Source organism: Petaurus breviceps, unplaced genomic scaffold (genome assembly GCF_028583685.1).
Source record: "Petaurus breviceps papuanus isolate PSGF00001 unplaced genomic scaffold, PetGlider_PUasm1.0 207, whole genome shotgun sequence".
NCBI classification, from domain to species: Eukaryota; Metazoa; Chordata; class Mammalia; order Diprotodontia; family Petauridae; genus Petaurus; species Petaurus breviceps.
In genome coordinates this window covers 16,070,127-16,094,158 of record NW_027185850.1, presented here as the reverse complement: position 1 = coordinate 16,094,158, position 24,032 = coordinate 16,070,127, and the positions used below count along the sequence as shown (strand labels likewise).

The 24,032-nt window shown below is 46.8% G+C and overlaps 1 protein-coding gene across 1 annotated transcript in view; it reads left to right on the top strand.

Annotated features, from left to right (window-relative positions):
* The window catches only part of LOC138164926 (protein Hook homolog 1), a 52,583-nt gene that overhangs the window by 19,262 nt on the left and 9,289 nt on the right, over positions 1-24,032 (top strand). The window contains exons 6-20 of the mRNA XM_069092897.1: positions 681-748; positions 2,249-2,308; positions 3,440-3,523; positions 4,162-4,328; positions 6,388-6,528; positions 7,681-7,882; positions 8,596-8,706; positions 10,532-10,619; positions 10,698-10,758; positions 11,678-11,818; positions 13,828-13,921; positions 15,731-15,765; positions 16,577-16,659; positions 18,855-18,955; positions 23,515-23,616. Coding sequence (XP_068948998.1) covers positions 681-748; positions 2,249-2,308; positions 3,440-3,523; positions 4,162-4,328; positions 6,388-6,528; positions 7,681-7,882; positions 8,596-8,706; positions 10,532-10,619; positions 10,698-10,758; positions 11,678-11,818; positions 13,828-13,921; positions 15,731-15,765; positions 16,577-16,659; positions 18,855-18,955; positions 23,515-23,616 — 1,538 coding nt within the window. The remainder of the gene's footprint in view (positions 1-680; positions 749-2,248; positions 2,309-3,439; positions 3,524-4,161; positions 4,329-6,387; positions 6,529-7,680; positions 7,883-8,595; positions 8,707-10,531; positions 10,620-10,697; positions 10,759-11,677; positions 11,819-13,827; positions 13,922-15,730; positions 15,766-16,576; positions 16,660-18,854; positions 18,956-23,514; positions 23,617-24,032) is intronic.

The window sequence follows — 24,032 nt, the reverse complement described above, 5'->3', positions numbered from 1 at the left end:
AAATCTCAATATTAGCTTTGATTCTTCCCTCTCTCTTACTACATCTCAGAGAGTGAATTTGCTAGTGGCCTCTTCTGAGTCTCCCTTCGGGAGTGTTTCACACTTATCTCCTCTTGTTATTAGGTCCCACCCCTGGAATTATTGAGACAGCCTCTATTCTCTTTGTCCTGCCTGGTCCCCCTTCCCCCTTGCTGATTAGCCATTCTTTGCTATTCATACCAAGACTCTATTGTTCCTCTCCTCCAAAACTCTGCCCTGATTTCCCATGATCTACTAAACAGAGTTCTGTAGGCCTTCCTCCCTTCCCAGCCTTGCTGTGGTGCGTGTGCCTGCACTTACCTGCAAAGGCTATGTGGCAGTTTCCCTGCAGGTTCATGAGCCTCGAGAGGCTGGACTTAGGTGGGCTCTTAGGAAGGGTCATCGCTTTCATGCCCTTTGCTCCTCTTCCATCCTGCCGTCTTGGACCTTGTATCTGCCCTGTCTTGTTCATTGATTTCCATGAAGCTTGCTTCTTGTTTCGTTGTGTGTGGACCCTGAGCTCCTTGAGGGCCTCTCCTCACGCTGGTCTCCACCACGATAGCCCCTGTCCCTTTGTTGCTCCTTCTATTGTGAACAGTTCTCAGTGTAGACTGGGAAAAGGCAAGAGTTTCTCAAATGTGTTCGTGTATTTTGTACCCTAGAACACATTCAGAAAATTATGACTCTGGAGGAATCTGTTCAACACGTTGTGATGACTGCTATTCAGGAGGTAAGCAGTGGTCGGGTTATAGCAGGAAGTAGAGGGTAGGAGTCCCTAGAAGCGTTACATGTAGTTAGGAAGGGGGAGAAGAGTCAGGCTTAGACTGTAGAGATAGGTGTTTTATGCAGCTCTGTCTTTCTCTAATCTCTGATGGAAGAGAAAAGTCTTGTGTGTGTAGATGCATACCCATGTAAACACACATATACTCACCTCCTCGAGGGCATTGGGGTGCTTCATTCTTTGTGTTTGTATCCTCAGCATCTAGCATAGTGCCTGGCACTTAGTGGGCATTTAACAAAATGAATACTTTGATCAGTTCAATGAAGAGAGAATACTGGATTGAACTCTGAGGTCCTGCATGGACAGCTCCCTCCACTCAAGAAGGGTGGCTGTTCAGGCATCAGCTCAGGGAGGGAAGGGGGCTGGGTCTTGTTACACTCAGGCTGACAGCTCTCTTTCTGATCTGGATTGTTCTGAGCTTAGATGTTCTCAGACAAAAATCGAGGAGCAAAGAAATGGCCCTGGTGCCCATCCAAGGTCTCTTGGACCAAGAAGGATGAGGCCAGGGAAGACAAACCAAGAATGAAAAAATAGACAGCAGACCCTGGGTGCGTTTTGGAGTTTATAGCAGGGCTTAGTTTTGGGGGGGATGATATTTAGGGAATCACTGGGCAGTCAACCTTCGTCCGACATCTAGGATAAATGCTTTTGTTGTTGTCTTCCCCTAGATGCAGTTTAGTGTAGTTTTCGTTTGTCTCCAAAGCACTACATGGGATAATCTTTGTCATGCATGTGTACTTCATGTGTACATGTGTGTGTATTCTTGTGCATGTGTATTAAAGATGATTTTATAGAATCTATTTTTGTCATTTGCTATAAACCCTAATTTGAAAATAGTCTTTTGAAATGAATAGTTAATTAGTTATTTAGTACATTGTATCTTTGAAGTGTTTAGTGCTGGGTCTAATTTTATTAGTGTTACTTGACAAAATGTATTCTCTTCTTTCAATAATTTTCTAAAACCAGGCTTGTGGTTTTCAATTAAAAATCAGTTTTTACCAAAATATGGAAATGTCCTGTCTTTAAGTAAAGGGATTTGTCCTGTACTTGATTCCATTGGTCAGTGAGTATTTCCTTAGCCTGTACAGATCCCAGGTACATACCTTAGCCTGGCCTCCACCATTCCTGGGGCTAAACCTCTGACCTTCCTAGGACCTCACCTTAGTTTAGGAATGCACCTGGCCTGGTGCCACAATCAGAACCGCCGGCAGACCCTCCTCTTGGGGCCAGTGAGGCCTGTGCCATGAGGTGCCATGCCTCTTTTCCTTGTCCTTTCTACTTGGCTGTCAGTCATTTCAGGGCCTCCTGAAGCTGGTATAGGAGCAGCGTGTGGGCTGAGAGTGGTTTGAGTTCAGTCTGATCCAGCCAATTCTAAATTGTTAAACATGTGTTTCTTTCCACTTGTCTTTTATATTGTATTTGACTAATTTTGACTCTTCTCTTTCATAGTTAATGAGTAAAGAAATAGTGAGCTGTGCTTCAGGTGATGCTGGAGAGCTGGAACATCAGGTAATGAATGCCCTCCTCTGTAATGGGGGGTGCCTGGTGCAGAACAGGGGCATCCTGGGCACCTCCCCCACCTCAGCATTAGCTAAGTACCTGCTCCATGCCAAGCACTGGGCAGAGAGTTTGGAGCATGCTTGCTGCTTGTGTTTCCCTTGGAGGGTGGTTGGACTACCTGGAGAGAATCAAGTCCAGGTGATATCAGAGGCAGCTTGTTACTGTGGAGACAGTTATGAAGTGGCAAGCTATGGCTTCTGACATCAGATGTCTTAAGGCTCTGTTCACCGAGATGAAGCCTCCTGTAAAAATCCTTGTGCCTTCTTTTCACTGCCTGGTCTGTTCCTAGGTGACATGTGTCCAAGCTGTCCACGGTCATGTGGGAGCAGGGTGAGGGGGGCACAGAGGGTGGCTGCACGAGCATCCCTCCCTCTCGGGCTTCTTGGGGTCTTTCCTCCTGGAAGGTGGTCAGTGCATTGGGTGGTTGGCAGACCTGATTGTGGGCTTACTCACCTTCCGATTGACAAGTGAGATTATTTGCCAAAATGGCTTTGTTTGGGCTGCAGGAGCTGACTACAGTATCTACTTTTCCTCCTCTCTGTTCTTAAATACTCAAGTTTCAAGAAGCCGGAAGGAAGGGCACATTCTTCTTAGTTTGCCTAACAGGCCTCTGTTGTCACTGCACTGCCTGCCTGTCTGCTGCTGTCCAGTCCTGCTCCTCCCGGGACTGCATGACTCCCTTCCCCAGACTCATCATCCCACTTTACTGTCCACCTCCCCTCTCCAGCGCCTGCCCCAGCCCCACTGCCTGTGTCTGTAAAATTATGTTACTCACTGTGGGTTTTCAGTCACTGTATTGTATCCTGCTTAATTGCATATAGTTCCTGTGGAAATTTATTTCTAGATAATGAGGCTCCTTAAGTATTGGTTTCATTAGGCACTGAATGGCCTCTTTGTGTATGGATCTACTGAAAATTTAATAAGGAGATAACATATTTTAAATGATTTCTAAGCCTTGTATGTTTGTGTTTACACAGAAAAGCCCATCTGTCTGTGTGTGTGCTCGTGCACACCAGACAAAATACACATTTTTCAGTTTTAAAAAGTATAAACCTAAATTTGTGCCTTTTCCTGTTGTAGCTTAAAAGAGCCTTAGAGGAGCTTCAGGATGCGTTAGCAGAGAAAGAAGAGCTGAAGCAAAGATGCCAAGAGCTGGACATGCAGGTGGATGCAGAAGGGTGGGGGGAGGGGGCAGGGCGCAGAGCTCTCCTGGGGTGACTACACTCGCCCCCATTCCATAGTGTGGATAGACTGAGGTCTTTTTCTGTTTCACTGAACAGGTAATCTTAAGCCTGTCGTCTCTGTGGTAGACAAGGCTGTGGGGCCTGGAGTCAGGAAGATCTCAGTTCAAACCCGGCCTCAGACACTTACTAGTTGTGGGACCCTGGGCAGGTTCCTTAATATCTGCCTTAGTTTCCTCATCTGTAAAATGGGGTTAATAGTAGCACCTACTAAATGCTTGCCTAGTTACTGTAGTTGTTTTTATTATTTCAAAACCACCTATGAAGAGGTGAAAGGAGAATTCATGAAGCAGCAAATGCTTGGAGATGTTTTCATTTTAACAGTGAGCTAAAATTATTTTCTGTCTTCACCAGTGACCCCTCAGAATACCAGCCATGGATGGGAAAAGTTGGGATGAGGGTTGTGAAATAGCAGCCCTCAGGAGCTTGCCTGTGTCAATCAGGAGAAGGGCACATGCTTTCTCCATCCCCTGGGAGCGGGCTCTCCTGGCCTGCCGCTGGCCGTGTGTGGGGACTCACCTCTCGTGAGTCTGTGATGACCCAGGGGTCTGTGTTCTCCAGGTGACCGCCCTTCAGGACGAGAAGAACACCCTGGTGTCTGAGAACGAGATGATGAACGAGAGGCTGGAGCAGCTGGACGGCTCCTTGGAGGACCCAAGCACAGTGGTGGCCAAGAAATACTTTCATGCCCAGCTGCAGCTGGAGCAGCTTCAAGAAGAGAACTTTCGGTATGAGCTCATCAGGATCCCTGTCAGGACTCTGGCCTCTGTCACAGTCAGTGCTGGCGTGTGGCGTGGAAGGCCTTGCAGGGATTCAGGAGTCGGGGCCACTTCCCCTGGGGACGTGGGCGAGGCTTGCTCCTGGCTGACTTTTAGGCCCCTCACTTGTAGAATGGGCTGCGTTTCTCCCAGCTCTGGTGTTATGTGCTTGTGTGCTATGTTCAGGGCCCCAGGCTAAGACACAGGAGGGACGAAGCCCTTCCAGGCGTCTTCCCTGCCCTCAGAAATTTACAGACAAGCTGGGAAATGGGGACAGACGTGAGGACAGAAGTCCTCCCCTTGAGGGAGTGTATGGTAGTGTGATGCCAGCCAAATGCTAGAGAAAGCACATTTTCTCTTATTTTAGACTCGCAACACCAGAGCTCAAATAGAGAATAGAAAAAAAGAAACATCATAGACTTAAATACTGAAACTTAAAATCAAAGTTAGAACAAAAAGCATTGTGCACAACATAAGAGAGGCTTCAGTGTTTGGCCTTACGTTTTCATTTCAAGAAAGCCTGTGTGGTGAATACCCCATGTTGTGTTGAGAGGCGTCCATCATAACTTTTCTTCCTTGTAAATTTTCTTTTGTTCCCCCCTGTGCACTTTTTACTGTGTTCTTTTTTCCTCCTTCCTCTTCCCTGACACGCTGGTTAAGTGCAGATTTATTTATATAGAGATCTCTCCTGACTCCTCTACTTCTCCCCACTCCTCTTGCTTAGCCTACCCCTCCTACAACAATCCCTTATTCTCCCCTTCCCATACATCTAAACGCCCTTTTGGAGACCCCTTTGGCCTGTTCTCTCGACCTCCCCTCTTTCGTCCTCTGAGAAAGCACATCTTAGAGACTTTCAGAAGTACTGATGGGGATGGAGGTCTGCGGCCTCCTGGCCATGCCCCTGGGGAGGTGGACTTGAACTTGGGCTCAGAGGAAGGGTGCTGTTGGGTGAGCCAAAGAGAGAGGTTGTCATCTTGTAATTCTTCTTCATCTTCCTGTATCACTTGTCATGCACAGAACCATAGCTCATATTTATGTAGCACCTTTTATTTATTTATGCAGTGCCGGGTGTGGGGATAAGGGCTTCACAGTTATTATCTCATCTGAGCTTTGAAACAATTCTGGGAGAGAGGGGTGTTATCCCCATTCAGTTTGAGGAAAGAGATAAACAAAGGTTAAGTGACTTGCCCAGGGTCACACAGCTACTAAGAGGCCAGATATGAACTCAGGCCCTCCTGATTTCCGGCCCAGTGCTCTGTCTGCTGTAACCACCTGGCTGCCCCACGTATTTTATTTACATAACATATAAATGCATATGTGCACATCTACATACATGTGTGTGTGTCCATTAAATTCAGCACAGCTTAAACAAGTATGTGCTGTTGTGTCTAGAAGTGCCCGCTGCAGGACGCTCCCTGCTTTTCTGCCCTGTGTGGTGAGACCCTCCTCCGGGATGCTTTGGACAGCTGGCCTCTGAGGCCTCTCCAGTGTGCATGGCTCCCCAGTATCTCGTTGGCCAGCTGTGCCCGGGTACTGCTGGCAGTTGGTTGTCTGGCCACGTATCTACCCCATCGTGGCTTGTTTTTTCCTTTGAGGATTGGGGAGTAAGTAAGCCTTCTCCTCCTCTTCCTCCTAAGATGTAAAAGGAAAAATCAAAGTGTCCATGCATAAGTGTCAGAGGAAGGCTTTGCTTACACCAGACCCCTAAGGTGGTGAGTGGAGTAGATCTTTTGTCTCTGTCTCTTTGGAGAGAAGGGAAGTGCCCTTAGCTCAGGTGCTGGGCCCTGGTCATGACTCTGAGGCCAAGAGGTTTGCCCACAGTTGCAGCTCAGGGCTTCAGTGTCGCTGTCTGTAAAACCTCGGCCTGGTGCAGTCTGCCTGCGGGAGATCCCAGGGCTTCCCAGGTCATCACCCAGGTGAGCTTTCGCTGCCCACATGGTGGTTCTTGTCAGATGCTGGCTCTGGGCGCACGTGCCCCCCCCATCAGGAAACAGTCACAGAATAACGCTTTGCTTTTCTTTACAAAAAGGCTGGAGGCGGCAAAAGATGACTACCGGCTTCACTGTGAGGAGCTGGAGAAGCAGCTGATTGAGTTTCAGCATCGCAACGACGAGCTGACGGGCCTGGCCGAGGAGACGCGCGCCCTCAAGGATGAGATTGACGTTCTCAGGTGTGCAGCTGCTTCTTCCCCTTCGGGGTCTCCTTACGTGACCCCGGCCTGGGGCCTGCTACCCCTCCTCCCTCCTGCACACACTGTGTCTGTCCTGGCTAAATGTGGGCCGGGCGATCTTCAGCTCCATCTCAGCTCAGGTGTTAGAGGGGCCCCCAGATAGTCCAGCAGTCCTGTGCTCAGACGTAAACACAAGGCTGTCTGGTTTTTAGCACATGAAAACCTTCCCCTTAGAATCCCAGCATTGTTATAACTGCCTTTGGAAAGGGGAAAATTGGCTTTGTGGAGCTTGATCCATGCACAGACCCTAGTGTTTCCCTTGGAGATCTCCCTGGGGCATGGCCATGCTTTGGTCAGGTGATCAGCAGGAGGCAGGGCAGGGGGATGGGGGGCACAGAGCAGCAGCTTAGGGACTCTGCCTGAGCTGCTGCGCTCCCCCTAGGCCTGGGACCGGGGCTGGGGTACAAAGGGCTGTAGGGATCCATGACCCTTTCCATCAGGCTTTTTATGGTCAGAGGCAGTGTGTGTGTGAGTGTGAGTGTGTGTTCATGTGTGCGAGTGCGTTAGTGTGTAAGTGTGCATACGTGCGTGTGCATGTGTGTGAGTGTGTGCGCATGTGTGTGTGCGTGTGAGTGTGCATGCATGTGTGAGTGTGTGTGTGTTGGGGGGGTGGGGACAGGGCCATTGTTGGAAGGTGCATGGGTCACGCCTCCTTGGGTCTCTAGGCAGAGCTGAGGTGTAGGCCTTCTAGAAGTCCTTGCTCTTTCTTCTGTAGCAGGCAGAGGCAGCCTCCTGACCCGAGCCAGTGAGGCTGCTGTGGTGGCTCTCTTCCTCGTCTTAGCTTGTTAGAAAGGATTCTGCTAATAACAAAATAGAATCAGGTATGTGGGGAAAAGCTGCTCTGGGTCCACAAATGAGCCTCTCCGTTCAGACTAACAGGAGTCTCCAGAGTGCTCAGGAAGCCCATGCTGCCCTTTGTTTGGGGCATCTGGCGGCCTCCATCTGCGACCCCTCTGCCGCGTGTGAAGCTCAGGCTCCTCCTGCCCAGCAGTTTCCTTTCTTAGCTGTTTGGGGCATCATTTCATGGTAAGGATGAGGTCCATCGTGGGGCCTCCATCGGCTTGCTCTGAGCTCTCACTTTATTCACTGTAGGACTACCTCTGACAAAGCGAGTAAATTAGAGTCTACGGTGGAGGTTTATAGGCAGAAGCTCCAGGACCTGAATGACCTGAGGAAGCAGGTGAAATCTCTGCAGGACACCAACATGATGTACATGCACAACACGGTCAGCTTGGAGGAGGAGCTCAAGAAGGCGAACGCTGCTCGCACGCAGCTGGAGACATACAAGAGGCAGGTGAGCTGGGGGCACGCGGCGGGCGGCCAGCCCGGGGAGTGGCCGGGGACCCAGGGGCTCCCTCCCTCCAAGCAGGGCTTCCCAGTCTCGTGCATCGCCCACTCCCTTTCCTTCCTTTCTATAGTCGTCTTTGGCAATTCGGCCATTCATTTGCTTCTGCTGCCTGGCAGTCAGAGGCCCAGGGGGAGCAGAGCAGGCCTTGGCCCAGAACGCCGCCGCTTTGGGCTCTGCTGTGGCCGGATGGTCGCCTCTCACTTCTCAGGCTCTCTGACCTGGCCCTTTTTCATTGTTGTGGCTAATTACTGCTCTGATTCAGCTGCTTCTTCTGGGCATAGTTATTAGAGCTGACTCCAGGAATCTGTCCTCAGCTGCTCTCGCTTCTCAAGCCCAAGGCATCGTGGGTCACCAAAGGGCACCTTTTGTGCCCGCCCACATGCACTCAGCTTTGGCCCTTTTGGTGCTTGTAGTTGCTGTGCTTGGTAGCCTGTGGCTTTACATCACACAGCTGCGTCACGTGCCAGGAGAATGCTGGGTTCAGAAGTCCAGAAATGACTCCACTGGGGAGCCCCAGCCTAATGGCTGTGAACTGACTTGACTGTCTTCTGGATTTGTCATCTGCCTTTATGAATTCCTGGGTTCTTTGCTTTTGCTTCAGTGTAAGGTACATGCGTTATATCTAAGACCTTGTTTTGTTGGGTTTTTTCAAACAACAGGTTCAGGAACTTCATTTTAAACTCTCTGCTGAGTCCAAAAGAGCTGACACATTAGCCTTTGAGATGAAGCGCCTGGAAGAGAAGCATGAAGCTTTACTCAAGGAAAAAGATGTGAGTGTCTGTCATGTATGAAGTGTGCACAAGTGTTAGTGTCCATCGTGTATTAACTGTGCATTTATGTGAAGTGTGGCACTGGGCTCTTGGGGTTATCCGAAGTCTGAGGAAGACACCATGGGAATGTAACACAAGACTGAGGAAGCCAGATATCTTGATTAGGTTCTAGAAAACATCCATTCTGGACATGAATGTTAATCATGTCTCCTGTCTATCCTTCAAATTGGAAGCCACATAGGTCTAAAGGGGAGATGTTATGGATTGCTAATGATGGTTGTCTTGAGAAAGAGTTTTGGGCATTGTGATTTTATCATCACAAGGTACAAGCTAGTAATTGTTTGGTGCAATTATATTAATTTTTTCCTTAAAAATAAGGGATCCTGGCACCAAGAATGTGTCAAGGTTATAGGAAGTTCATGGTACTGCTTCTGTCTGTGTGTAGGTTTTTCCTTGTAAGCCCACGATTTTAAGTAACTTGTGATATGACGACCCATTGATACACATAGCCACTGTCACCCCATGCCCAAAAATTTCTCCAGTGACATTTCCCTATTTCTGCACTCTCCCTCCACCCCTGAACCCCATTCCCCTCTTCTGCTGTTGCATAAGGAGGTCTTTCATCCTGTGAAACTGTCCCCTCTGCTGCCTCAAGTGCTAACACAACTTAGGGCTCGGAGTCAAGACTTAGAGTTTTGGGCTAAGCTCTAGGGGTGGGCCACCATTGATCTTATGTACACTCTAGGTGAACAGAGGAATATTTGTTTCAAGTTCCAAAAATCCTTGTTAGAAAGGACCTGAAGAGCCCCCGGCCTTCCTGCCTTATGGATGTTGATTGGTGGAACTGGGGACACTTCTCCTGGTAGCTCTTTTCATGCATTTGGAGGACTTTCTTGTGGAAGGGGCATTGCTCCCATTCTGCTCAATCCCAAAGGGCATGGCAAGCTCTCTGGGGTCAGAGGTGGCCAGAAGCAGAAGGAGCTCCGGCAGCTCAGGGGGTCGAGGCTGAAGCAGTCACAGGATAGGTGGGGGCAGGTGGCCCCAGAAGGCCCCTTAGCTCTGGGTCTTAATGGGCCTGCATTCCCAATGATATTATCTTTAATAGGTAACCTGAGGTAGGCAATGGGAGTATTGTTATCTCCATTTTATAGAACAGGGAACAGAGGCCCCGAATGATAAGTCATTTGCCCACGAATGATAAGCTAAGAAGTCTGCTGGGCTTGGGACTCTGCCTCTTCTCTTTAACAAGGCATCTAGAGGAAGCACAGTTCCTTCAGTGCCTGGGGAGTGAGTCCTCCTCAAGGCTTCTGTGTGGCATGGAGATGAGGCTGATTCTTTAAGCTCTGTGGGCAGAGCTGAGGCTCAGGGAAGGCCCGTTGCTGGGTGTCTGAGGGCTACCCAGCCTGGCTGAGTCCAGAGATGCTCATCCTCAGCCTGCTGCCAGCAGTGTCTGGTGAAGACCCTCCAATGAGTACATGGATTGGCGGATGTGCTGGAGAGTCATCCCCCACCTCCACCCACCTGAAGTAACAGGGTTGTGACTTCATGAATGTAAACACAGTCCCAGCCGTTAGACCCAGAATTGTCTGAAATTGGGGTGTGCAATTGTTGGAGAGATGGGCAGCAGCCTGGGCAGAGGGAGAGGCATGTCTGGGCTCCAGGCTGGCGCTGCTGTGCTGATTGGAGGGCCTTCCCAAGCCTCAGGGAGTTCCTGTGTCCAGCGGGGGTCAGAGCAGCTTGGTGGAGGCTGCAGATGTCAGTGACTGGGGGCAGCGCAGTCCTCACCCTGGAATGGTGGTGAAGCCCTCACCCGCCTTGTTTTCAGAGACTGATCATACAGCGAGACGCCCTGAAGGAGACCAATGAGGAGCTACGGTGTTCGCAGGTGCAGCAGGACCACCTGAGCCAGGCAGGTCAGTGCAGGGGCTGGCAGCATCTCACCAGACGCTTCCTCGGGGAGTGTTTGGTCTTCACAGGCTCTGTCTTTGCAGGTACCTCTGTCTCCTCAAGTTTCGAGAACCTTGCTGCTGAAATTATGCCAGTAGAATATAGGTAAGAAAATGGAAAGTGGAGTTTTTGTATCTGTTAATTCTTGTGATACTTCAAACAAAAACTAATGATTGTAAATGGAATCGTGGGGCTAGGAACGACAGCCCGGGATCTGGCTGGCCTGAACTTTGCAGAGAGTTGTTGTCATGATCTGAAAGGTGATCAGAGCCAGCCCTTCCCCAGCTCCCACTATCGGCACATCCCAGTTTTTAACATCAGAATACGTTTTCCCCAACCACTTCCTGTTCGGTTCAGTTTTGTGCAGCTTGTCACGAAATTTCCTCTGCCCTGACCCATGCAGGGGCATTCAGACCAACCATATTAACATCTAACCTCCAGACTAGCTTCCGGAGACTGCTGTCTGCTCCTGAGTCATTAGCTCTTCCCTTTGAGGCCAGGTTTATATTCTTAGCACATGGGATAGGACACAGCCCTGGACGGCATCTGCTGCTTCTCATTAATTTACATGGGTCAAATTAATATTTGCAGGCATGGTTTACTCTTCATAAATCTGTCAGACCTTATTCAGAATTTTGTGTTCTTTTGAAAATAGGATATTATATAAAGCTTCCTATCAAGAGGGTAAAATACTTCAAAACTCCCTTTTCCATTTGTACAGAGTGTTACGTTTAATAGTAGAATGCAGTATGCTTTATTTTTTTGGAATCTTGATACAACATGTCACATATCGTAGTTTATGAGGACCTAGAGAATTTTCCAGGGGGCTCTTACGTGTCACATTTTTTTTGTTGTAAAAACCTTTTCAGTAGGTTTCCCATTCAGAATGCCTCACCAGGTTGTATAATAATAATTGAAAAGATAGAACTGCATTTTTAAAATATTTCTTTAAATGTTAAGAACCAAAGCGAAAACTTGTAAGACCTTTAAAATTAAAGCAAAATTTCTCCTTTTCAAAAAACAGAGAAGTGTTTATTCGCCTTCAGCATGAAAATAAGATGCTTCGATTACAGCAGGAAGGGTCTGAGAATGAGCGGATAGCAGAGCTCCAAGAACAGCTGGAGCAGAAACACAGGAAAACCAGCGAGATGGAGACTGAGCAAAGGTCACGGGGACCTGGGGCACTGCTTTCCCTCCTTCCCTCTCTTCCTCCCTCTCTCCTTCCCTCCCATCTCCCTTCCCTCCTTCCCCCCTTTCTCTCCTTCCTCTATTGCTGAAGTGGGGCCCAGACCCTGAGGCACCGAAGGGGAAACAGCATTGGATTTTCTGGAGGAAGAGTCCAGGCTGCTTATTTCTCAACAGCAGATGGACTGATGCTGAATTCAGGGTGGGAGAAGTGTGGACTTGGCCTCAGATGCTCATTATCTGTCCAGCATCGTTGCCAGTGGCAGGGGGGTGCGGGAGTAGGGGGAAGCTCAGAAGTCATGCAGGAAGCCTTGGGTTCTGGCTCTGCCACTGACATCAACTGGCTCTGTGGCCCTGGAAGGTCACTGTCACTCTCAGGGAGTGCCCAGCAGCTCCAGGACTCCCCTACCTGCTGGCCCTGGTCTGCCTTTGTTCAATGGTGTTTCCTGCTCAGGAGTAGCTCGCTTGGCTAATGGAATCTTTGTACTAGCCTTAAAAAGTCTCCAGGCCTTAGTCACAGAGCCTGGCACAGAGGAAGGGCTCTGTCATTCCTTTTTAGAAATTAGTGCTGATGACCACTTAGTTCACTGACTTCAGCTCCAAAGGCACCTGAGGGGCCATTGCTGGACAGCTGTCTGGCTTGTTCACTGATGCACGGCTAGCGCGCATGAATGTCCACGTGCCTGGCCAAGCCACCAGCCTCGGGCTGGCCTTCTTCCTGAGACTCATCAGCACTGGCCGTTATTGGCCACATCTGGTGGGCTGGAGACGGCCCCTTGTGCTCACATCTGCCCTTGTGCCCCCTCCTTTCTCTCCACTTCTCCTCTTTCTCTCTCCTGTTTCCTCTGTTTTCCTTCCCTCCCTTATTCCTCCTGCCCCACCTTCCCCCCATCAGGCCTCCAGAGGAAGCTTGCTCATGTCCCTCCCTCTGTCAGCACCTTGGCTGGTGACTTGGGCGGAAGGCCTGGCTGCCTTGGCGGCACTTTGCAGTCTAGTGCCTGTCTTTCCGAAGTGACCTTGTATCACTAGCATCCTCCACTCCACACACCAGGCCCTCTGGGCCGCAGCTTGGCAGTCTGTCCTGGCAGCCCCTTAGACCTTTGTGTAGACTGTCTTTCATGCCTGGAACATGCTGTTCATTTCTGACTCTTGGGATCTTTGCTGCCTTCAAGGCCCAGCCCAAGTGTTACTTCTTCCAGGAGGCCTTTCCTGATTACCACGAATCCCTGCTTTCCCCCAGACCCAGAGTCCTCTCTCCCTCTTCCTGGTATCCCTCGTGGACATGAACTGCATACAGTTGGCATTTCATATGGATTTAGTGGGGAAATGGAGTGAATGAATGAAAAAGCATTTATTAATGATTACTGTGTGCCATGCACTGTGCCAGGCTTGGGATGCCAAGAGAAAAGTGGAGCCTCCTCCAGCCCCCACCTGTGCGGGCCGGGCTGGCAGCCCCAAGGCTCCCCTGGTGGGGATGACAAGGCCCAGGGCCCCAGGAATAAGGAATGGGGGAGCTTCACTTTCAGCAGGCTTGGTAAGCCTGGCAGCAGAGAATGCCCAGGGCAGGCAGGCAGAAGGCCCGAGCTTGGATTCTGGTCCAGCCCTTCGTTAGCTGCCTAACCCAAGCAAATCATATCACCCTGAGCTTCAGTGTCCTCATCTAGGAAATGGGTCAGCAGCTCCTTCACAGGGTGATGGTGAAGAAAGGGCTTTTGAAGTCCCTGTGTGTGACAGAAACGTTTGCTGTAACAGGCTCATCAAGCTCGAATTTGGGGCTGAAGCTACTCTTGTGCCACACCAAGATGAGTCCTGTTCCCTGATCTAAAGCGGTTTCTGTGGGCTCGAACCCCCTGCCACCACATGGCTGACGGTGTTTTCCTTTTCTCATACCGGAGCCGGGGTCTCCTCCCTCTGCCCCCTTTACCTCCCTCATGACAGGGTGCCTTCTCTAATTACAAATGAATTGAAAGTGGTTTCTTTTTGCCATAGGCTTAGCAAAGAATATATTAGAGGTTTGCAGCAGCAGATTGAAGACCTTCAGAAGACTCTACAAGAGCAAGGGCCCAAGCCTGAAGGGGAAAGTGTAAGGAACTTTAAAAAGAGGAGTCCAGTGTGTTCTGAACCGTGATGCGGGGGGGGGGGGGGGGGGGGGGGGCAGGGGGGCCTTCTTATGCTTTCACACCCACATTAATCTGTCTTAGAAGTGAGGCTGCCGTCAAATACCGTATATATCTGCATACCAGATGCAGCAGTTCTTCAGATTTGGAGCCTGTCAATTAAGACAGTTCCTCCTTGGGCTGATGCTCTGGGCTCACCTCAGGTCAGGATAGTGCCAGCAGATGAAGGTTAGAGGTGGGACTGGCTACACCTGAAGTTTCTGCTGTTCTGGGGTCTTTGAGGGCCTGGAAGATAGCTGAGACTTCTGGGCTAATGGATAGGGGGAGGTGAGGCAGACCCGGGAGCTAAGGACAGAGAAGAGGGATCTTCATTAGGGGAACATCTCCAAGAGGTTCCCTCTGCTCCCAGCCCCATGGACAGCCCTCGAATACATTCTTGGAGTTCTCTGTCTTCTTTCCATCACCTTCCATGAATGTGGCTTTCCTTGCCAATCACTGACAGTGATAAACGACTTTGAATTCCCGAGATCATCTTCACAACAACTCTGTGATGATGCTGGCATGGGCACAGAGGAGGGCCCAAGGTGGGCTTTGAACACAGGCCTGCCCCACCTTCAAGGCTTTTTGTCCTACAGGACACTGCCTTTCAGGCTCTGCTTGCCAACTGACCTCCTTGTTTTCCAGGGGCTTCAAGGCCCAGTTTCACTAGGTCCTCAGTTTACTTAGCTTTGTTTGGTCTCCTTAGCTGCATGGGGAAAGAGGGGAAAGTCAGCTATGGGGAGGGATTGATTTAACCTATAGAAAAGAAAGATACATGTCTGTGTGTCTGTCTGTCTGTTAGTGCTTATATGTGAGAGACAACTGTCAGGGGCTAATTCTTAAATTAGCACATTGGGGCTCATGGCAGAGGGGAGGAAACTTAGTGGGCAGAATAAGGGAGTGGTAACTCCAGAAGGGAGGTGAGTTTCCTTTCTGTCTTGTGTGCGCTATGTATGATTTTCTTTTTTTTCCTCTGGGGGCTTGGAAAATAGAAAACGTCTCATACGTGGCGGCATCTCATATGTGCATATATACGGTATTGTAACCTCTCTAATACAAATATTTGTTGTTAAGCCGTACTTCTTGGGGTGAAATCTCTTTCAAAGAGTTCAGTAGCTTTCTGCCTTTCATTTTTAACTCCCTCGGCCTTCAGTGGTGCTTTCCAGCTATAAAGTGAAGGGCTTCGGTAGTAGGAGTGCCTTCCATTCCTGCCGAGGGGGGAACTTAGAGCTTACTTTGGTAAATGTTTCATGAGGATGTTGAATTACAGCCTTTGAAAGTGCCCGAGGAGGTGCTAAATATTAGATAGAATTATTTCAGTCTAATTTCAGGACTTAAATCAAACTTTTAAAGCAGTTTAGTAACAGCACATTTTGTAGTAATTGACATCCATGTATCATGTTGAGATCCTCGTGAGCCTTTTTGTACAGCATCAGCCTCTCATGAGTGACATTCATTTGTATTATGAATTTTCTCATTAGCTTGCTTTCTCTTCTGCCTTCCTCCTCTCTGTTCCTTATTTCCTCTTTTCTGAGGTACTTTGAAGTAAGAAATTGACACTTGCCAAAAGTTGCATTTTATGACTTTAGCCCCAAGTATTGGGTGTAACTCCCAGTCTTTATCAGTGTGATTTTCATTAACTGGCAGAATGCACCATAAGTAGAAAACTTGGCTTTGTAGCTCATATCTGTGTGGCAGGGCCATCCCCTAACAGTCTTTTGTATTTTATCTTGTAGTCCAGCAAATTAAAGCAGCAGCTGGAAGCTCATATGTAAGTTGGACTAATCAGTATTGCATTTCCTATATACAAGGAGGAAGATTACATGCTTGTAAAGTTTATGTCTTTTTGATTCTGTTTGCAAAAGTTAGCATGCTCACCAGAAATTGCCTCTTGCATTATGAAAATAAATGATCACTTCAGTTAAAACCATCAAGATTCAGAGAGAGCTTTTAAAAATCATATTACTAGGCCTGTTTATTCACAAATATGCTGAGCCTCCTACCAAGGTCCCAGTCACAGAATTATAAAAATACCATGTGTTAATGACATTTTTGAAATTAAAGACATTTTTCACAAGGCATATGTCTTTTGTTGACTTTTTAAAGTCTTCTCTTAATATGACCAAATTTCTGATGAGACATTCATTTGGAGCTGGTTTGCATTTGGATAGGTCTGGTCTGCCAGCCATTCCCGATAGGCTCCATGAAACCAAAGGAGCAGGTCCGATTATCACGTGCAGAGCTAAGAACCTGACCTGAAACAATGAAATAAAACATTGCACCTGCCCTTCCAGACCTTACATCTCTCAGGAAAGAGAAAGAGCACCATCACTGGCATGCTGGGAGTGCTCTGAGTTCAGGCTGATTAAATATCCCTCTTTCTACAGCATAACCCCAGGCTTCAGGCCTTGTTGGAAGGTAAGGAGGTGGGGGGGCGGATCTCCTTCATACCCCAGAGTTCCAGGAGGGTAGAGTGTGACTTGAGCCTAATGAATTAGGCAGGGTCCCCTTATTAAATCAAATGATATGCAGATGTGAGTGCTTAAAAACCTGTAGTAAAATACATCCTTTGAATTCTTTAGGGAAAAGCTTACTGAGGTCCATGAAGAATTACAGAAGAAGCAAGAACTTATTGAAGATCTCCAGCCTGATGTGACTCAAAATGGTAAAGTCCCAAGGGCAGAAATGCCCTGGCTTGGGTGGGCTGTTGGACTCAGTTCTTCTAACCCTCCACCCGACCCCACACCCACTTCTGCACTTGAGGAGAGGGAGGCACATGGAGGAGGAAGACTCCTCCACCCTAGCTCAGGCAATTTCTGCTTCGCCCTCTTGATGGTACAGAATGGGTCTTTTGGCTAGTAGGGCACAGGTGCTGATTCACCTGGAACATTTTAGCTGCTTCACTGGTCTCCCATTTTTCTATTAAATTAGTTTTAAATTTCTGTCAGATTTTTTTTTTTTAAGATTATTGATTCCTTTTGTTTTTTGCTCAACTATTATTTCCTGGTTTAATAGCTTCCTTGTCCCCTGCCATCCTCAAGTGCTCCATAGTATCCTCCCCTGTAACAAAGAAAAAAAAGGGAAGCAAACCAGGTTCACTGAGAGACTGTGCCTGTTCTCAGCCCCCATCCAGAGTCCCCCACCCCCCTCAGGGCTTCCTCTTTTCTGTCCCCATTGTATTGAGTGCACGGTGCCTCCAAGTTCTCCTTGCAGGCTGGGCTTCACGGTCACTTGGCTTGGGGTTTTGCTGTCTGTCTTTGGCCTCATGTCATACAAAGCTCCCTGTGCTTTTCTAAATTCTTTATGTCTTAAATTTTCGAAGCACAACAGTGTTTCACTACATTCATAGACTATAACCAGAACAGGGTCCCCATGCACAGGCAGCTACTGTTTCAGGTTTGTTTTTGAGGGGGTCGCAGTGAGGGTGGGGGTTTTGCTGCCAACAAAAAGTTTTGCTTTGAATATTTGGGTATAACTGGATTCTTTCTGTCTTTAACCTACTTTTGTGTTATGTACTTTGTAGTACAATCTCTGGATCAAAAAATAGGAAGAATTTAGTTACTTTACTCTTTTTTGAGTCCTATTTTAATATCTTTTGTTTTTATAATGCCTTCATTTCTGAGTATACTGCTCCCTGGCCTCTGTATTCAGTAAGCTATCCCTTATAAAATATATTTTTATTTATATATATATATATGTGTGAGTATATTTTTTTTAAAGAGGAGAAAAACACATTTGCACAAATAGACCAGTAAATCAGCTATAACCAAGAGCACATTTAGTATTCTGTGACCATGTGTGTCCCCCAGCTCTTCATGGAAGTTGGAAGGCACATTTTCTCAACATTTTTCCAGAGCCAAGCTTGGGCATCACAATTCCAGTGTTTAGTTTCAGTTTTTTAGATTCTTTCCCTTTTTTATTATCGTCACAGTCTCCATTCTCTAGTGTTCCCTGGTTCTGCATCAGTTGCTCTAAGTCTCTGCATTTGTTGCTAAGTTCTGGATATTCCTTCTTTCTTAAGGAACCTCGATAGTCCACATCACCCCTGTGCCATGAGGTACCACTTGGGCATCTCCTTTGCTCCCAGTTCTTAGCTATAATAAGGAGAAATGCTGGGCACACTTTGGTACATTTTGAGCCTTTCCCTTACAGCATGATGTCTCTTTGACTCAAGGCAGATAGTTAAGTCCCAGGGAGAACATGGTGTCATTGTCTGTGCACACAGCCCCATGCTGTGTCTGTAGCCTCGACTCTCCATGGCCAACCCCAGCCCATCGCTTTTTATCTTGACCTGTGTCCCAGGGGACGTCACACCTCACTGTGATTTGATTGGCATTAGACTTATTCTTGATTGGGAGCAGGCTTTCCTACAGTAGTTCATCACTTGTGATCTTCCAGGGAGCTATTTGTTCATCTTCTTGGATCCCTTCCATATTAGAAAAGGGCTTTTCATCTTATATATCTGTGTTATAGTCAGCATTGATAAGGAATACAGACCCTAATCATAGAGATTGGATTTCATGATTTTTTTCCCTTATTAGAGCTGCATTGATTTTGTTGGTGCAAAAGTTTTTCAATTCCATAAAATCCAATGTCTTTTCATCCTCAACTCTTGTATTGAGGAGCAAATCATAACATTATCTCTTGTAAATGACCAGTTGTATTTCTAGGGAAATTGCATTAAAGAAGAAAGTCAAAGATTGAATTTTTAAAAACTTATATAGTTTTTTTTTCTCTTTGTTGACTCTGGTCTTTCAGAAGATAAGTAAAATATAAAATACTTTCTTTTTTCTGTTCAAGTAGTGGAATACCATGAATGAAATTTGAAGTGGTTATGTTTTTGTTCATTTCTACCAATAGTACAAAAGATAAATGAACTTGAAGCTGCCCTACAGAAGAAAGACGAAGATATGAAAGCTATGGAAGAGAGATATAAAATGTACCTAGAGAAAGCCAGAAATGTAAGTAGATTGACAGCTGCCCAAACATCATTGCCTGTGTCCTTTTATGAGAGCTGAATGTTTTTTTTTTTTATTTTAAAAAAATTAATACTTTATTTTTTTTTCCTAATTACATGTAAAAACAATTTTTAACATTCATTTATAAAAATTTTTGAGTTCAAAATTCTCTCCCTCCTTTCTGTCCCACCCTCCTGCCTACTGAGAAAACAAGCAGTTTGTTATAGGGTTATACATATGCAGTCATGTAAACCATATTTACGTATTAGCCATGTGGAAGAAAACACAGGCACAAAAGCCCAAGAAAAAAAAAGAAAAAGTGTGCTTCCATCTGTATTCAGATTCCATCACGTCTCTGGAGGTTGATAGCATTTTTTATTATAAGCCCTTCTGAATTCTCTCCAATCATTGTATTGCTGAGAATAGCTGTCATTCATAGTTGATGATCCTACAATATTGCTTTTACTGTATACAGTGTTCTCTTGGTTCTGTTCACTATTCATCAGTTCATGTAAATCTTTTCAGGTTTTTCTGAAATCATTCTGCTCATTGTTTCTTATAACACAATAGTATTCCATCACAATTTTATACCACAACTGGTTCAGCTATTACCCTCAATTTTCAGTTCTTTGCCATCACTAAAAGAACTGCTCTTTCTGTACATATTTTTGTTTTTTATCTCTTTGGGATACAGACCTAGTAGTGATATAACTGGGTCAAAGGGTATGCAGAGGTGTATAGCCTTTTGGGCATAGTTCCACATTGCTCTACAGAATGGTTGAATCAGTCCACAACTTCACCAACCCTGCATTAGTGTCTCAGTCCTTTTCTGTCATATTAGCCAATCTGATCCTTGTGGGGTGGTACCTCGGAGTTATTTTAATTTGTACTTCTCTATAGTGATGAGTTAGAGCATTTTTTCATATGACTGTTGCAGATAGCTTTAATTACTTGATCTGAAAATTCCCTGTTCATATCCTTTAACCGTTTATTAGTTGAGGAATGTCTCTTATTTTTATAAATTTGACTCAGTTCTCTATTTGAGAAATGAGGTCTTTATCAGAGAAACTTGATGTAATTTTTTGCCCCACATTTATGATTACTGTGTATTCCCCTTCATCCTGTTTTCACTCTGTGACTCTCTCTGCTTTCACTCTGTCTGTTCTCAAAAGTGCTTTGCTTCTGAGTACCCCTTTCCTCAATCTGCCATCCCTTCTGTCCTGCTCCCCCCCCTTTCTCTTATTCCCTTTCCCTCCTCCTTTCCTATCGGTTAAGATAGATTTCTATAGCCAACTGAGTGTGTATGTTACTCCCTTTTTAAGCTACTTACAATGAGAATAAGTTTGACGGGCTCCCCCCAGAAAAGCTCATTCACACCCCTTTTTTGTCAGATAATGTGTCCCCTTCTCCCAGCGCCTTCCTCATTCTCACTCCTTATTATTATGTTTTAGATATCATCCCATCATAGTAAACTTATACTCACGACCTCTATTTACACTTCTCTTAACTGCCCTAAGAATGAGAGCATTTTTAGGAGTTACAAGGATCATTCCCCACTGGGAATATCAGACAGTTTAACTTTACTGAATCCCTTGTGGTTTCTCTTTGCTGTTTACCTTTTTATGCTTCTCTTGAGTCTTATATTAGGAAGTCTGATTTTCACTTCCACTCTGGTCTTTTCATTAGGAAGGCTTAAAATTCCTGTGTTTCATTGAATGTTTATTTTTCCCCTGAAGGATTGTACTCACTTTTTTATGGGTAGGTGATTATTGGTTGCAATCTTAGTTCTTTTTCCCTCCGGAATATTATATTCTAAGCCCTCCAGTCTTTTAATGTAGAAACTGCTAACTCTTGTGATGACCCTGACTGTGGCTCCACAATGTTTAATTGTTTCTTTTTGGCTGCTTGCAATATTTTCTCCTTAACTGGGGAGCTCTGGAATTTGGCTATAATATTCCTGGCAGTTTTCATTTTGGATCTCTTTCGGGAGGTAATCAGTGGGTTCTTTCATTTGCTATTTTACCCTCTGGTTCTAGAATATCAGGGCAGTTTTCCTTGATAATTTCTTGGAAGATGATGTCTAGATACCCTTTGAAATCCACGCAGAGCGTAATCCAAGGTTCCACTGAGATTATCTATCCTTGGGGTTTGTTAAACCTTAAAGTGTGTCCTAAATGCTAGCTCTTGATATCATGAGCTGGTATGAAAAAGGAAAGGAACACCAGTCTTATTCGTGGATCATTTGCAAACAGTAATGTGTGTATTTAATAATATTAATTGATAGGAGAAGCAGAAGGTCCTGTATTTCATTGCCCTTGTAACTAAAATTTTTGAGCCTTTTACTTTTTTATAAAAATGAGTTGTTTGCTCCTGCCTGTGGTCATAGCCTGTCAATCCAGCAAGAAATCACACCTTGCTCAAATAGTGAATGCATCAGCTCAGGCTTTCACCATATCAGATCCTTTAGAAAACAGTCCATTCAGTTTTTCTGAAATGCCTTTGGGGCCTCAGTTCTCCTCCTAAATAATTTTGTTGTAAGGATTTTCCACCTGTTTGCCTTAAGCAGTGTTGTCCTTTCTGGCCTACAAAACATAATGAGAGGTTTCTTAATTATTAACTACAATAAAGAATCTGTGGTTTGACTTTAGAAGGCCGTTTTGTCTCCTCCCCTTTGCCTCTTTCTCCAGTGGTTGATTCCTGACAGATTATGGGCTAGGAGGTTTCAACAACCTCACTGGACAAATGCAGCAGACCCACAATGTAACACTTCCATTGTCTCCTAGCTCCTGGATGTCCTGGGCAGAGCCCCTGTGCCCTTTATCTGCCAGTGAGCCAGACCTGGGCGGTGGGGATGCTGCTGCTGTTGCTGCCCTTCACCCATGACGTTCTGGACCCTTCCTGATTATTTACTTCTAAAAAATCACTGAGGGCGCTTGTGGCAAGGTCATCCTCGGCAGGCTTGGCATTCAAGGAGGGCCCTGTAGAAGCTTTGTGAGGAGACCAGCATAACTAGGCATGCTGAACAGTCAAAACCATGTCCATTTAAGTAGGGAAAGATGTTTGTAATGCTCATTTAGCAGGAATTTGCATATTAATCATGATAATGATAACAGAACTAGCCAACATATGTGTACAGCTTTAAAAACATAATAATAACCAGCATATACATAGTGGTATAATAATAGCCAGCATGTGTGTGGGTATGTGTACATACATACATACATACATATATATACACACACACACACACATATATAATATATGTGTATATATATGTAGTATGCATATACACACACATATATAGTGCAGTACTAATAATGATAATAACACTGGTCAGCCTGTATGGAGACTGCTTTGAAGTTTACCGAGCCTGGACAGATGTGCTTTTTGTCTGACCCTCAGCACAACACTGGGAGGTAGACCCTATCATTCTCCTCATTGGATAAGTGAGCCCCTCCCCCCGCACCTTCCAGCATCTCTCCTGCTTGGATAACCCAGAGCACTGATGCATTGGTCTCCCTCCCTGTGTACTCTGTTTTCATGAAGCATGTACTCTGGACTGTGATGGCTACAGGAACATGGAATGTGGTCCATGCCTGACAGGAGCTGACAGCCCAAAGAAGGGAAAGGGGGGATCAGTAACTAGCCAGAGTCAGGCCATCCCTCTGAGCCTGGTGAATGGGGCTAGCCCCCTTCTTAAGGGGAGTATCAAGGGCAGCCAGGGTGTGACTGTGTTCAGGAGACTCTGCTCATTGGGAGGAGATGGGAGGGGGGGCTGCTCGACGGGGGAGGGCCTGAAGGGGTGGGATCCTTCCAAGCTGGAAGTGCCTAGCAGTTCGGAGCAAAAGCATCATGCCCTCCTGAGGTAGGCACTCTGTTTTTCAAAGCTCTCCTTGATGTTGAAAGACAGAAGGCAGTTGGGTCGAGGCAAGGATTCTGGCTCTGGGTGGGTGTTTGCTGTGTCCTCAGCAGCGTCTCTTCGTGCCCCCTCTCCCTGTCTCTACTCTGTGAGCCAAGCCTCAGGAAGATGGGGACCCGTGGCCAGGCCTGGTCGATTGTGTCAGGCTCATGGGCCTGGTTCATTGCTCTGGAGAATGAAGAGTCACATTCCTAGCCTGGGAGGATTAGAAGTGGATTGATGCCTTGGGTGTGAAATCACGCCTGCCACATGCCAGACCTGTGCCAGGCATTTTACAAGTAGGAGGGAGGTGCTGCCATCGTCCCCATTTCACAGAAGACGAAGCAGAAAGTAGAACTGAAGTGACTTGTCAGGGGTCACCCAGCCGGGGAGTATCAGAGGCTGCACCTGACCTCAGGTCTTCCTGACTCCAGGCCCAGCGCCTTCTGGTCCACTTACAGAGAACATGGTCTTTGTGTTTTCACTAAGCCAACTTGACAGTGGGCTGGTGTCACTCCTGAACCCAGATTACCCCACAGCTCGCCCTGTTCCCATAACCATTATGGTTTTCTCTTCACTTTGTTCGTCATGTTTTTGTTTAGTTCTGCAACGTTTTCCACCTATAATTAAATCTTGATATGCGGTATTTGTTTTCTCTGGACAGGTAATTAGAACCTTGGATCCCAAATTAAATCCAGCATCAGCGGAAATAATGCTGCTGAGAAAGCACCTGGCAGAGAAGGACAGAAGGATTGAGATACTGGAGGTATGCTGTCCGTCTTTGCTCTGGCTCTCTCTCTTCTCCGCAGCTCCCAGCACTGGGTTTGGCCTTGTGTGGCTGTTATGGAGCAGGAGCACCTGGCCCTGGCATCCGAGTTAATCAGGGGCAGGCCTAGGCCAGGCTCTGAGCCCTCATCTCCAGGCCTCTTTCCTGCCCTGCCCAGTCATCCCCAGCTGATGGTTTATGAATCAGGAGGAAGCGTTTCTAAAAATGGACCAGATCTCTTAGCAGATTGGCAGAGAATCATCTGGGTTGGCTGTGGGTAGGCTCTTCTGTCACATTAACAGCAGGATGAGCCCAGGCCTGCTGGCAGACCTCCCAAGGAACAGTTTTAAGCCCGAGTCATGGCTCCTCCAGCCAAGGTCTGGACAGATGGAGTCACCTTGCTGCCTCCCGGGGAT